A 15,374-nucleotide genomic window follows, 5' to 3' on the forward strand; every position below is an offset into this window, starting at 1 on the left:
TATGGGATATGTTAAAATTTTTTTCCTAATAAAAACTAAAAAAACAAAATCTAAACAGTGATGACTAATAGTGCTGTAACTAGAATATTATACCTCTAATATACTGTTTAATCAATTGATAATCATAACATCTGGGAAATTAGTTCATATAAACTAGATAAAATTTTAGACTCTTTCCAGAATTTCTTTAAAAAAAATTTTTGGCCGGGCGCAGTGGCTCACGCCTGTAATCCCAGCACTTTGGTAGGCCGAGGCGGAGGCGGGCGGATCACGAGGTCAAGAGATGGAGACCATCCTGGCTAACACAGTGAAACCCCATCTCTACTAAAAAAATAGAAAAAATTAGCCGGGCATGGTGGCAGGCGCCTGTAGTCCCAGCTACTCGGGAGGCTGAGGCAGGAGAATGGCTTGAACCCAGGAGGCGGAGCTTGCAATGAGCTGAGATCGCGCCACTACACTCCAGCCTGGGCGACAGCGCGAGACTCCGTCTCAAAAAAAAAAAAAAAAAAAAATTTAGGTGCTTTTCTTAACTTTTTAGATAAGATAGAGAATTATTGGCCCCCCTTTTTTTTTTTTTGCCATTCTTAATGAATGCAAAAATCAAGTATAGAAAGTGGAATTTGAATGCTTGTTTTATATAGATAAATCATTGCCTCATATTGAGAGGGGAGGCCCTATCAGAGAGTCTGTGTTACTGTCTAATGTCAGGTTTCTATGTAAGGAAAAATGCTTTCAAACAGCATTAGAAGACCGAAAGAGACTGCTTGCCTAGAAGAAACAAAGGTTAAGGAAACAGGCTTGGATTCCATTTACTTTATGTCTTATATCTGATTGTATCTTTCACATGAAGATTTTTAAATCATTTTTTCCAAAATTTTAGTATTAAAAAGCATGAAAACATTATTGATAATTTCTAAACATAGGTAATATAAAACTTACACAGCATAAAGATGAAAGAAAATATGTTTATGTTAAAGAAAAATATATTTGACACATATTTTTATTATTTCCAGTTATCCTTATATCCCTATTCTCCCGGCTCAGCTACTGGAAGTTCTAAGTTCCCCAACACCTTTCATTATTGGAGTACATTCTATCTTTAAAACTGATATCCATGAACTTGTAAGTATTCATCTGTAAAGTTTCCAGTTATTGAGTCCAGAAGTTTATCATATTTCTTTGGGTCCTATAACATTTCAGCTAATCACTATTTTCAGATCTGTAGCATTTCCAATAGAAAAGATTGAATAGAAGAAAAATATCATTGAAAAGTCTGTATATTAATTTTGCCATATAGCAAGTATAGGAGGTTTTATAAAGGAATTTATTAATATTTTTAAATATCCCTCTTTTGGTACATTGTTTATCTTTATTATTCATCTTACATATGACAAAAGATAAATTAATATTCTATTTATACTTTTGATATTAGTGCATAATTGATTTATATTTTGAAGTGAGATGTGTCTTGATACCAAATTCCTGATAACTAACAAAGCAGAAAGCATATGCAAAAGAGTGAAGAGTTTTAGTGGAACAGAAGTTTGGTATGAGCTTCCACGAAATTTTTGTATTCTTAATGCCATATGAATAGAAATACCAAAGAAGCAAAAGTATACTCTATATTCAAGCCAGTTCTGGAATAATTCATTTAGTTCTGTGTATCACACTTTATGAGGGACTGTAACAAAATAAAGCACATCAGAAAAGGACATCCAGGATTATCAAGTATTTAGAAACTATGTTCTGTAAGGGCCTAAGGAAATTTTCTCAGGTAATAATCTGATACTATTTGATAGGTAAAGGTAAGTATTTAAGTTACTGTCATAGAAGAAGGGTTGAGATTCATTTTTTGTAACTCTTAAAGGCTGAAATAAAATCAGTGGGTGAAGTGGCTATAGAAACAGATTTCTGCCCAGTAAAAGTGTTTCCAACAGTTAGAACCGCCCAGTTATAGAATGGACTTCCTTATGTGAGATGAGGAGTGTACTCTCAAGCACTGTAAGTAGAGTGTAAGGAGAAGATTACGTGACACTTTTCAGGGAGTCTGAGAAAAATTCTTTACTGTAAACTTAGGCTGCATAACATCTGTGATCCACAGATCCCTAAGATTTTGTAATTCTACTTCTGTTTTAGTTTTAAATGCCAGCAAAGAAGTAATTACAGTTGTAACCAAATCAGAGGTGTCATTTAAACTAACAAAATATTATTCAACATTATAAGCAGGACTTTCATTCGTATAGTGATCATTCTTTCTAACTTTATATGTTGATACTTAATTCCTATTTAATTTTGGTATCACCATATAAAAATGTGTAAATCAATAAACATTTAATAAAACCTAATTAATACTAATTAGAAACATATCCACCTGGTTTGTGGATAATTTTATTTCAGCTAAATATAAACAGTCACTGGAGGCCGGGCACGGTGGCCCACACCTGTAATCCTAGCACTTTGGGAGGCCAAGGCAGGCGGATCACCTGAGGTCAGGAGTTTGAGACCACCCTGGCCAAAATGGAGAAACCCTGTCTTTACTAAAACTACAAAAAATTAGCTGGGTGTGGTGGTGCATGCCTGTAATCCCAGCTACTCAGGAGGCTGAGGCAGGAGAATCACTTGAACCTGGGAGATGGAGGTTGCAGTGAGTCAAGATTGCACCACTATACTCCAGCCTGGGCGAGAGTAAGATTCCGTCTCAAAAATAAATAAATAAATGCATACATACATACATACATACATACATACATACAGTCACTGGAGGTAGGACAAACCAAGTGTTGCCAAATAAATAAGTAAAAACAGTCGCTGGAGGTAGGACAAACCAAGTGTTGCCAAATGCAAATTTCTTAAAATCGTAATGAATAAATTAGAATGAAGTATAATATTGTCAATATAACAACTTCACTCATCTTGGTTGTTTTCTCTTACACTTTTATGTAAGTTATTTTTAAATAGACTTTTGTAAAATGCTAAAGATCAGCTTTTTCTAAGTGGCTAAACAGCACCCTTTTGATGTATACTAATTGTTAATTCTTGTAATAAATACTAATTTTTTTAGAATATGACTAAACTACTTGAATAAAGTGTCTAAAATGCAATCCTCTGCGCTTGCTGCAGCAGCATATATAGTAAAATCAGAACAAAATGCAATGGCTCAAACAAAATAAAGTGTTATTGAACACTCATGCAGCAGTCCATAGAGATGTTCCATTATGCCAGACCAGTTTGCTCTATGAAGTCATTCAAGATCCAAGCTTCCATCTTATTGTTTCTCCAACAGAATCCTCCCAGGCATTGTCATCATGTGTATGCTGAAGGCTGGTTTGCTGCCAGTTAATAATTTCAGTCTAAGGGAAAAGGAAAGACAGCATAGGAGAGCTTTACATATCCCCTATCTTGAAGGACAGGAAAACAAATGTCATTTCTCATGTTTTATTGGCAGAATCTTAGCCACATGCCACACCTAATTTCAAAGGAAGCTGGGAAATACAGGGTAGCTGGGAACTTGTTAGCCCAGAATTCTACTACTATGGACAAACAAGAGTCTCTTCCACATCTGATCCTTCTAGTTTTGAATTAGTCAAGGGAAAAATAATTTGCGTAACAACAAATGTGTTTTGGTAATTATAGGTTAATTTTTTTTATCTCTTTCAGTTAGATGTAATCATAGCAGATTTGGATGGAGGCACTATTAAAATTCCTGAATGTATTCACCTCTCTTCCCTCCCAGAACCACTTCTACATCAGACTCAATCAGCTCTTTCTTTGGTATGACATATTTTTGTAATAGTAACTTTCTCTTTATTTAAATCTGAAGCTAAGATAGCTGAAATTAAAAATGTTTGTCAGTGCAGTTTGTTACTTTAATTTAAAGAGAGCTATATATTTGAAACATGAACATAATCTCATACAGTATTTAGAATTCTTCATTTACTAAGTAGTTATCTAAAGCATGTATTTTGGATCCTAACTGAATATTTGTTCTACATTCCTTCCTTCGTTCAGCATACAGGACCTAGTACTTTCCTAGGTGTTGGAAATTCACCTTTGAAAACAAGGCTCTGCCTTGAAATCCCTGATTCCCCTAAGATCCCCCATTAGATGTTGGCTTCTCTTCTCTAACCTCCCTACTGGCATCTCATTCCTCTTTGGTACCTACACAACACTGTAATGTTGTCTTGCCAATACTTTCAGGTTATTACAGAAAGATGTGTCGTATTGATACATAAAATGTCCAACATTCCATTCTTTTTTTTTGGAGACGGAGTCTCGCTCTGTTGCCCAGGCTGGAGTGCAGTGGCGTGATCTCTGCTCACTGCAAGCTCCGCCTCCCAGGTTCACGCCATTCTCCTGCCTCAGCCTCCCAAGTAGCTGGGACTGCAGGCGCCCGCCACCACGCCTGGCTAATTTTTTGTATTTTTAGTAGAGACGGGGTTTCACCGTGTTAGCCAGGATGGTCTCGATCTCCTGATCTCGTGATCTTCCCGATTTGGCCTCCCAAAGTGCTGGGATTACAGGCGTGAGCCACCACGCCCGGCCCAACATTCCATTCTTAATGCCATATGAATAGAAATACCAAAGAAGGAGAAGTATATGCTACATTCAAGCCAAATAAGGCTTTAAAAAATCCTGTGGCTTGGGTTTTTCTCATTGAAACAAATTTAAATTTTTTTGCAGTTATTTTACCTTAGCCGAATTTTGAAAACAGTATTTTGTTTTACTGATAGCCTTTTAGGTGCTTTTCATCAGAAAACTGAACTGTAGAAATTCTGCGTTGCTTTTCAAGATATCACTAGAACTAAGGCCTTAATATTCTACTTTAAGAATATTTTATTCTGGGCTATTTAAAACATTTTTTCCCTCTTAAATAGAAACTTAGAAGCCTAGGATTACCAGGAGGGATTTTATTCTCGGAAAACTTTCAAATTTGTGTTAGTCTTTTTGTTGTCATGGTGGTATCTGTGAAATGGGAACAGTTAGAGAAGACTGACTTTTCCTAATATAATTTGTAATCTGAAATACAAGATGTGATAGGGTGCAAAAGACACTAGTGTGGGATACAGGATACCTGAATTCCAGTCTGTGTTCTGCCACTTGGTATTATTGAGAATCACATTTTTATCTCTAGGCTGTCTCCTGGTCTTTACCTGTAGGATGAATGTTTTAACAGAGATGACTAGGTGATTGTTTGCCAAAATGAAGCATGGTGATGATTTGGGGTAATATTTGGTCAACTTTTTTATTTTAATAATTATGTTTTTATTATAATGTGTACTTAAAATAGCATATAGAACCTATCATTGCTCAACTATCATCTAAGAAAATACTAGGTTTAAGAAGGTGAGTTTGACAGGGTGTGGTGGCTCACGCCTGTAATCCCAGCACTTTGGGAGGCCGAGGCGGGCAGATCACAAGGTCAGGAGTTCGAGACCAGCCTGACCAACATGGTGAAACCCCCCCATCTCTACTAAAAATACAAAAATTAGCTGGGCATGGTGGCGCACGCCTGTAATCCCAGCTACTCAGGAGGCTGAGGCAGGAGAATAGCATGAACCTGGGAGGCGGAGGTTGCAGTGAGCCAAGATTGCGCCACTGCACTCCAGCCTGGGTGACAGAGCTCGACTCCCTCTCAAAAAACAAAATAAACAAAAAAAGAAGGTGAGTTGATTTAAAGACAATTTAAAGAAAAATATTAACTATATAATTGCATAGAGGGTATGTGGATATAGCAAAAGCTGAGAAGGTAGTATTTGAATGACTGAAGAAAGTGTAATGTTTCTAGAATTCCTATGGTGATTAAATCTTATGTGTGGTTACTTACTAGTGATATGAATAGTTATTTAGGGGTCAAGTAGCAAAATTAACAAAGATTAAGATTGTACTTCTTAAGCCAATGGCTCCTGGTAAGGGTTCTGCTGCATACTCATATACCTAAACCTGCAACACCTGTGCCACCAAATTTGGTCAATGTGTAAAATTCCTTTTTGGTAAAACTGAGTATACATATTGTTACAGTTACTAAGCACAATGGTGGATTAGGTACTACTTAATGTACTGTGAATAAGAAATAGGAGCATAGGGCCGGGTGCGGTGGCTCATGCGTGTAATCCCAACACTTTGGAAGGCTGAGGCAGGCAGATCGTCTGAGGTCAGGAGTTCGAGACCAGCCTGACCAACATGGTGAAACCCCGTCTCTACCAAAAAAAAAAAAAAAAAAAGACAAAAAATTAGCCAGGGGTGGTAGTGCACACCTGTAATCCCAGCTACTCAGGAGGCTGAGACAGGAGGCTCACTTGAACCCAGGAGGCGGAGGTTGCAGTGAGCCGAGATCACACCATTGCACTCCAGCCTGGGCAACAAGAGCAAAACTCTGTCTCAAAAAAAAAAAAAAAAAAAGAAAAGAAAAGAAAAAAAGAAATAGGAGCATAATGTATTGTCAAACTAGACCAAAAAGAGACTAGATTTCATGGATGATTGGGAGCATCGACACACAAGTATATAAGCTTTGTTTCATTAGTAAATAATTATAATCAAATGGCAACACTGTACTTAAACTGTGTAATATGGATTATTTTATAGACACTAAGATATTTTGTACTGTGGTTAGTGATTCAATGACTTGAACTGCCAATATTTTAGTGTTCCTTTAAGTGTTGTTTTGAGTCTTTTGGTCTATTCTCAGCATACCATGAAAAATCTTAGTATTTGAAAATGATTCTACAAGAAGAAAATTTGCTACATACTGATATAATTTCATCTTCTCTGTGCAAGTCCTACACAGGTCCTTCTTTCACAGCTGCCCCCCAACCTGATTTCCTTCAAAGCCTAACTCAAATGTTACTTTGTTTTTTGTTTAGTCTTCCCTAAGTTGAATTAATTATACTTTACATTTCATGTATTGCACTTTATATATTTTAGCACTTTTGTGACATAGTTTTATACTTTTACCTGTCTAGACTGCAAAGTTCAAAATCTCATTTTCTTTCTCCTCAGTAAATTTTTTTTTTTTTTTTTTTTTTTTGAGATAGAGTCTTGTTATGTCACCCAGGCTGGAGTGCAGTGGTGCGATCTCAGCTCATTGCAACCTCTGCCTCCCAGGTTCAAGCTATTCTCCTGCCTCAGCCTCCCAAGTAGCTGGGACTACAGGCATGTGCCACCATGCCCAGCTAATTTTTGTATTTTGAGTAGAGACAGGGTTTCACCATGTTGGCCAGGCTAGTCTTGAATTCCTGACCTCAAGTGATCCACCCACGTTGCCCTCCCAAAGTGTTGGGATTACAGGCGTGAGCCACTGCACCTGGCCTCTCCTCAGTAATTTTTAACTACACTTAGAAATATAAAAACAAGCAGCTGTTTTTAAAAATTCAACTATATAGACAAATAGCTCTGGCCTAGATTATTCCCTTCACAGAGATCACTATTTTATAGTTTAGTGTATTTTTTTCAGAACTTTTCATTTTCATATTATATATATATCAGTATATGTACATATATAGATTTAGGATTTATTTTGTTTTATTTTCAAATAAATTAGGCCATACTATGTGTATTTTTCTAGAACATGTTTTCTTTTTTTTTTTTTGAGATGGAGTCTCGCTCTGTCGCCCAGGCTGGAGTGCAGTGGCGCAATCTCGGCTTACTGCAAGCTCCACCTCCTGGGTTCACGCCATTCTCCTGCCTCAGCCTCCCGAGTAGCTGGGACTACAGGCGCCCACCACCACGCCCGGCTAATTTTTTTGTATTTTTAGTAGAGACGGGGTTTCACCGTGTTAGCCAGGATGGTCTCGATCTCCTGACCTCGTGATCCACCCACCTCAGCCTCCCAAAGTGCTGGGATTACAGGCGAGAGCCACCGCACCCGGCCGAACATGTTTGCAACTGAATATTTTGTCTTGGAGATCTTTCTACAATAGTACATATAGAACTACCCCAGCTAATTGAATTGTGTTCATGGAGGGAATATATTATAATTCATATGCTGACATTTTCATCTTAATGTCTCAATAATGGATTTCATTGATATTATGATATTTTACATAACAAAACTTTTTTGCTTTAGATTTTACACCCAGATTTGGAAGTAGCAGATCATGCTTTTCCTCCTCCACGAACAGCTTTATCCCACTCAAAAATGCTGGTAAGAAGTTTAATATTTAAATTTAATGCTGTTAAAGAGAGCTGTACTTTTATTTGTAGGGTTATTAAAGAAGCTAAGTGAAGTTAGAGTTAGATGGACAGCAAAGTAAAAAGTGCCCCAAATTAGAAATTAAGAGACTTGCTGCTGACTGTCCTTATGTCCTGCTCAAGGAGGAGGCACAGGGAAGTGCACTGGGCAAGAGGCCACTAGGACTAAGACTGTTGCCCTGAGGAGGCATGAGTTAAGTGTAGGACAGAACATCAGAGCCTAGATTATAGCCTGGAAAACTGTGCCAAGCATCAAACTGAAATGGCCAGGCAAGGATTAAAAACAAAAGAGATGCTTACAAGAATGGATATAAAGAATGTTGGTTATAGGAGAGAATCAAGTTTGAAGAGTGTGTGGATGAAAATAGTTCCAATTAGAAGCCATAAAAGGTTACATATATAACAGAGGCCCCTTTTTTATTTTGCTCAGTGCATTTCTTAGCAGTGGGCTTTGTAGCCAATAAGGAACCTCAGGGAGCTGAACACATAAGCATTCTTGACCTTCATTTCCTGATCAATTAAGTAAGGCATTGACTAACAGAATCTGTAGGTTTCCTTACAGTTCTAAACTGTGATTCCAATAAAAGCTGGATTGAATACAATCTTGAGAGTTTTTTCTTCTTATATTTGGTTGTGACTGTAATTGTTTTGGTGGATATAAAAATCAAAGGACTTGGAATATATGCCTTTTTCACCTTTTTGACTCGATATTTCATTTGTTTTCAAAAAGTTAAATTACCTAACATTTCTTCTTATATTTTTAGGATAAAGAGGTGCGAGCCGTTTTCCTTAGATTATTTGCACAACTCTTCCAAGGATATAGATCCTGCCTGCAACTTATAAGAATTCATGCAGAGCCAGTAATACATTTCCACAAGGTAAGATAGAGTACTATATTGTATCTGTCCAAAAAATATATTCTAATTTAATAAAACTACTTGTTTTTTTTTTCCTAGCCATTTATTTTGACCTTGATTTATCAAATGTGATTATTTAAAATCTCTGTGTGGTTAAATATCAGTTCTTAATAATAATATGGAACTCACATAATGTCTTAGAATATGTTAACTTTAAATCAATTTTTCTTTTAAAATTGAATGTTAATTTCTGATTTCTTCTCCTGACATGTAGCCAGATTCATTTTTATTCTTTTCAATATATGTAGTATTTCAGAATAACTCTCTTTGAGAGAAATATATTTTATGACAACACGTATTTGTACATGAAGGGATTTATATAGGCTTTGATCTTTTTATTGTATTTCTGTTTTGACCATTTGCCCATTACCAAGTGATAAATTATTATTTCACATTTTCTTTTTTCACAGACAGCATTCTTGGGGCAGCGTGGTTTGGTCGAGAATGATTTCCTCACTAAAGTACTCAATGGAATGGCATTTGCAGGTTTTGTTTCAGAAAGAGGTCCTCCTTATAGATCTTGTGATCTCTTTGATGAGGTATAGTTCTTATTAAATGAAGGCATTATTTATAGACATAATTAGACTAGTAGTTAAAAGTAAAAAGTAACATTTTTCATATTTATATAGTCAAATATAAATTAGGTATTAAATAATCCCAATGTTATTTATTATGCTTATCAAATCTCGATATTTTAATGTGGATTATAAAAATTACAAAAAATTATAAGATACCTTGGAAATACATATAATTTTTGAACAACTGAATTTGAAATAATTGAACAATGTATACTACTCAGGTGATGGGTGCACCAAAATCTCAGAATTCACCATGTAATTCATCCATGTAACCGAAAACCACTCATACTCCAAAAGCTACTCATATTTTAAAATATTACATTTTTAAAAATAGTTGTTTAAAATATTTTCGAAAATTTAACAGTGATTGTATAAATAGAAGTCTTATTTTTAAAGGCCCTAATACAGTAATTCTTTTGTCAGTGTTTCAGGGAGAAAGGTCTAATTTGAAGCTAAGATAGCTGAAATTACTTCAAACTGGAGTTACATTTAGTCTATCAAAATCATAGAGCCATAGTTTAAGTTTGTGGCATTCTCACTAATCAATTATCAACATTTCTCTACCTGTCTTAGGAGACATTAAATATATGGAAAACAGATTTTTGTCTCTATCTTCAAGGAATTAGCCATATAAAAGGAGAAATAGGGCAGATATGACTCAAAATAAGGATGCTGTTTTGCATTTATTGTGCTCTTTTTTAAAAGCATCTTTCCTTTTATCATTTAACTCTATATTCACAGCACCCACTCTGGTGGATAGAACAAGAATATTATTCTCATTTCAGTTTTTGAAAGAGTACTATATTAGAACCAAAAATGTAAAAAGTTTCTTGAAATCTATAAAAGAACAACACTCCTAGAACCCAAGATATTGGAGAATCATGGTAATGGTCATGTTTTGCTTCTGGTGATTTTCTTTTATATAGAGAAGGTAGGAATCAAGGTCTTAAATATCTTTGGTTCAGAGGAGAAGGATCTTTTATTTTTTGTAAAGTTAGTGAAGTATTCACAGGTAAGAATTTTTAAAGAAGAGGCACATGTTTTAGTTCTGTGTAGAATATGTTTACTGCATCAGATGCTTTAATTAAAAACACAAAGCATATGAAGATTTAGGAAACATCCCGAGGTCGACAATTTTTTCTAATCAATTATTGGTCATTGATTCTCTAATACTACCATATAATATGATTGGTTATTGATTCTACTAACATCTCAGCCTTTAGATTCTGTACTAAGTAATTCATAACATAATATTTTATGGGATTAAAATAGATGCTCTCCAAGGTCTTTTCTAGCACCTACATTTTGTTAGTCTTTGAAGCTTTATGAATAGTAACATTGGTTTATATACTCTTTCTTTTCTATTCAAATTTATCTTACTCTGACAGCTTCATCACAACTAAAAAGTGAGATTAGTTACTTGCAGAAAACTTGCTTGCCACAGCCTCTATTTTTATAGGTCTTCCCTTGCTTGGAGTGCCCTCCTCTGTTCTTCATACTCTGCTCTTATCTCACCATCTCTTCCAAACTCTCCCAAAGTCGTTGACTCTGAGAGCCACTCGACTGCGTTAGGCTTCATTTTATGTCTCTAACTTTATATGGTAACTTATTTTTTATTTGTTTATTGTTCGTACAAATATACTCTAGATTGGAAACAATGATAAGGCAAGGACTCTGTCCAAGGTTCCTATTGGGTGACCCCTTAGTGTTCTTCCAGTTCTCTGTTTGGCCTACAGTGGTGACTTTGGGTATACTTATGTTACTTGACTGCCAGTTAATCATATGTATATATCAGTCAAGAGCCTAAGAAAAATGAGCCATCAGAACTAAATAATTTCTCATTCTACCCTCTTTGGCTGTTTGCATGGGAATGCTTTGGTAGAAAAATAGCATTTGCTCCTGGGAAAGTGATCCTTGTTTTCACTTAGCCTGAGGCAGCCTACCACAATGGGGTGTTACGGGGGCTTTGAGAGGCAGCTTGCATTGTGCATGGCCTTGTCCTCACACTTCCATCAGATAGATGTCTTAGAATGAAAAGAATGTTTGCCCTTGACAATCTTTCTTTATCCTAGCCTAGAATAGGTCAGCCATAGTTTTATATGCCTATGCAGTGAATCTGTTAGTTCCTAGAAGAAGCCTATATTGTAGCTTTTTATTTTTGTCGTCCATCTATTTACCCTCCCACAATTTTTTTTTTCTGTCAGCCTTCTTTTCTTTACCCTAAGTATGCAGACTCACACAGTTCTCCCAGTAAATTAGTTAATAAAGAGATAGTTTGAGAACTAGAAGGAGTCTAAGGGTCATCTTGTTCTTCCATCTTATTTCAGAGATGAGAAAACTGAAGCTCGGGAGTTTAAGTGCCTTGTCCCAGTTCACACACTGTCAGCAGAGCTAGGACTAGAGGCTGAGCATCCTGACTTGAACATTTGGTTCATGTTTTGTGAGTTAAGGAAATGTTTAGACACTTTCTGACTGTCTGAATTTCTCTGACTGAGGCCCGTGGAATGACAGGGTCTCTCTGAGTTCCAGAAATGACTTTTCCCTAGAAGAAATAGGGCCCTAAATTCTCAGGGAGGGACCACTAGACAATTCAAGGGTTTGATTGACCCTTTAATCCCAGAATGGAGATGAAACCCCAAAACCTAAAATATTTTGTTTTAAAAATAATGTATATGTTGGATTTTTTTGGCTTGCAAATTGTATGAAATTATCACAGTTTTTGAATTTGGCATATTTTGGAATTGATGTTTTGCCATTTGATTCTTTTTCCTAGTTGGTAGCCTTTGAAGTAGAGAGAATTAAAGTTGAAGAAAATAACCCAGTGAAGATGATAAAGCATGTCAGAGAACTTGCTGAGCAACTATTCAAAAATGTAAGTAAGTATATTTATTTAGACTGTCATTAATTTTTTTTATTTATGTATTTTTCCATAAGTTATTGCGGTACAGGTGGTACGTGGTTACATGAGTGAGTTCTTTAGTGTTGATTTGTGAGATTTTGGTGCACTCATCACCCAAGCAGTATATACTACACCATATTTGTAGTCTTTTATCCCTTGCCTCCCTCCCACTCTTCACCCCAAGTCCCCAAAATTTATTGTATCATTCTTATGCCTTTGTGTCCTCATAGCTTAGCTCCCACGTATCAGTGAGAACATACAATGTTTGGTTTTCCATTCCTGAGTTACATCACACTTAGAATAATAGTCTCCTATCTCATCCAGGTTACTGCAAATGCTGTTAATTCATTCCTTTTCATGGCTGCGCAGTATTCCATCATGTATGTGTGTGTGTGTATGTGTATGTATATGTATATATGTACATATGTGTGTGCATATGTATATATATATATATTTGGCACAGTTTCTTTATCCACTCATTGATGGGCATTTGGGTTACTTCCATGATTTTGCAGTTGTGAATTGTGCTGCTATAAACATGCATGTGCAAGTATCTTTTTCGAATAATGACTTCTTTTCCTCTGAGTAAAACTCCGTAGTGTGATTGCTGGATCAAATGGTAGTTCTACTTTTAGTTCTTTAAGGAATCTTCCACATCATTTTCCATAGTAGCTGTACTAGTTTACATTCCCACCAGCAGTGTAGAAGTGTTCCCTGTTACCACATCCACTCCAACATCTACTGTTTTTTTATCTTTTGATTATGGCCATTCTTGCAGAAGTAAGATGGTATCGCGCTGTGGCTTTAATTTGCATTTCCCTGATCATTAGTGATGTTGAGCATTTTTTCATATGTTTGTTGGCCATTTGTATATCTTCTTTTGAGAATTGTCTATTCATGTCCTTAGCCCACTTTTGGATGGGATTGTTTTTTTCTTACTGATTTGTTTGAGTTTGCTGTAGATTCTGGATAGTAGTCTTTTGTCAGATGTATAGATTGTGAAGATTTTCTCCCACTCTGTGAGTTGTCTGTTTACTCTGCTGACTGTTCCTTTTGCTGTGCAAAAGCTCATTAATTAGGTCCCAGTTATTTATCTTTGTTTTTATTGCATTTGCTTTTGGGTTCTTGGTCATGAAATCCTTGCCTAAACCAACGTCTAGAAAGATTTTTCCAATGTTATAGAATTCTTATAGTTTCAGGTCCTAGGTTTTAAGTCCTTAATCCATATTGAGTTGATTTTTGTATAAGGTGAGAGATGAGGATCCAGTTTCATTCTCCTACATGTGGCTAGTCAATTATCCCAGCACCATTTGTTGAAAAGGATGTCCTTTCCCCACTTTATGTTTTTGTTTGCTTTGTCAAAGATCAGTTGGCTGTAAGTATTTGGGTTTATTTCTGGGTTCTCTATTCTGTTCCATTGGTCTGTGTTTTTATACCAGTACCATGCTGTTTTGGTGACTATGGCCTTATAGTATAGTTTGAAATCAGGTAGTGTGATGCCTCCAAATTTGTTCTTTTTGCTTAGTCTTGCTTTGGCTATGTGGGCTCTTTTTTGGTTCCATATGAATTTTAGAATTGTTTTTTCTAATTCTGTGAAGAATGATGATGGTATTCCAATGGGGATTGCATTGAATTTGTAGACTGCTTTCAGTGGTATGGTCATTTTCACAATATTGGTTCTACCCATCCATGAGCATGGGATGTGTTTCCATTTGTTTGCATCGTCTGTGATTTTTTTCAGCAGTGTTTTGTAGTTTTCCATGTAGCGGTCTTTCGACTCCTTTGTTAAATATATTACTAAGTATTTTAACTTTTTTGCAGCTATTGTAAAGGGGTTGAGTTCTTGATTTGGTTCTCTGCTTGGTCGCTGTTGGTTTATAGAAGAGCTTCTGATTTATGTACATTAATCTCGTATCTGGAAACTTTGCTGAATTCTTTTATTAGTTCTAGGAGCTTTCTAGAGGAGTCCTTAGGGTTTTCAAGGTAAATGATTATACCATCAGCAAACAGTGACAGTTTTACTTCCTCTTTACCGATTTAGATGCCCTTTATTTCTTTCTCTTGTCTGATTGTTCTGGCTAGGACTTCCAGTACTATGTTGAAAAGGAGTGGTGAGAGTGGGCATCCTTGTCTTGTTCCAGTTCTCAGAGGGAATGCTTTCAACTTCTCCCAATTCAGTATTATGTTGACTGTGGGTTTGTTATAGATGGCTTTTATTACATTAAGCTATGTCCCTCGTATGCCAGTTTTGCTGAGAGTTTTAATCATAAAGGGATGCTAAATTTTGTCCAGTGCTTTGTCTGCATCTGTTGAAATGATCATGTGATTTTTGTTTTTAATTTTGTTTATGTGGTGTATCACATTTATTGACTTGTATGTTAAACTATCCCTGCATCCCTGGTATGAAACCCGCTTGATCATGGTGGATTATCTTTTTGATATGTTGTTGGATTTAGTTAGCTAGTATTTTGTTAAGGATTTTAGCATCTGTGTTCATCAAGGATATTAGTCTGTAGTTTTCTTTTTTGGTTGTGTCCTTTCCTGGTTTGGGTATTAGGGTGATGCTGGCTTCATAGAATAAATTAGGGAGAGTTCCTTCTTTCTCTATCTTGTGGAATAGTGTCAAAAGGATTGGTACCAGTGTTTCATTGAATGTCTGATAGAATTCTGCTGTGAATCCATCTGGTCCTCGACTTTTTTTTGTTGGTAATTTTTTAATTACCATTTCAATTTTGCTGCTTGTTATCAGTCTGTTCAGGGTATCTAATTCTTCTTGATTTAAGCTAGGAGGGT

The 15,374-nt window shown here is 36.1% G+C and overlaps 1 protein-coding gene across 9 annotated transcripts in view; it reads left to right on the top strand.

Moving 5' to 3' along the window:
- The window catches only part of SBF2 (SET binding factor 2), a 544,916-nt gene that overhangs the window by 303,985 nt on the left and 225,557 nt on the right, over positions 1-15,374 (top strand). For all 9 annotated transcript variants that reach the window (XM_063671925.1, XM_063671922.1, XM_054439274.2 and 6 more), the window contains 6 exons: positions 1,014-1,122; positions 3,658-3,771; positions 8,063-8,140; positions 8,952-9,065; positions 9,515-9,643; positions 12,456-12,554. In XM_063671925.1, the coding sequence (XP_063527995.1) occupies positions 1,014-1,122; positions 3,658-3,771; positions 8,063-8,140; positions 8,952-9,065; positions 9,515-9,643; positions 12,456-12,554 (643 nt within the window). The remainder of the gene's footprint in view (positions 1-1,013; positions 1,123-3,657; positions 3,772-8,062; positions 8,141-8,951; positions 9,066-9,514; positions 9,644-12,455; positions 12,555-15,374) is intronic.

The sequence above is a fragment of the Pongo pygmaeus genome, chromosome 9 (assembly GCF_028885625.2).
Source record: "Pongo pygmaeus isolate AG05252 chromosome 9, NHGRI_mPonPyg2-v2.0_pri, whole genome shotgun sequence".
In the NCBI taxonomy this organism is placed as follows: domain Eukaryota; kingdom Metazoa; phylum Chordata; class Mammalia; order Primates; family Hominidae; genus Pongo; species Pongo pygmaeus.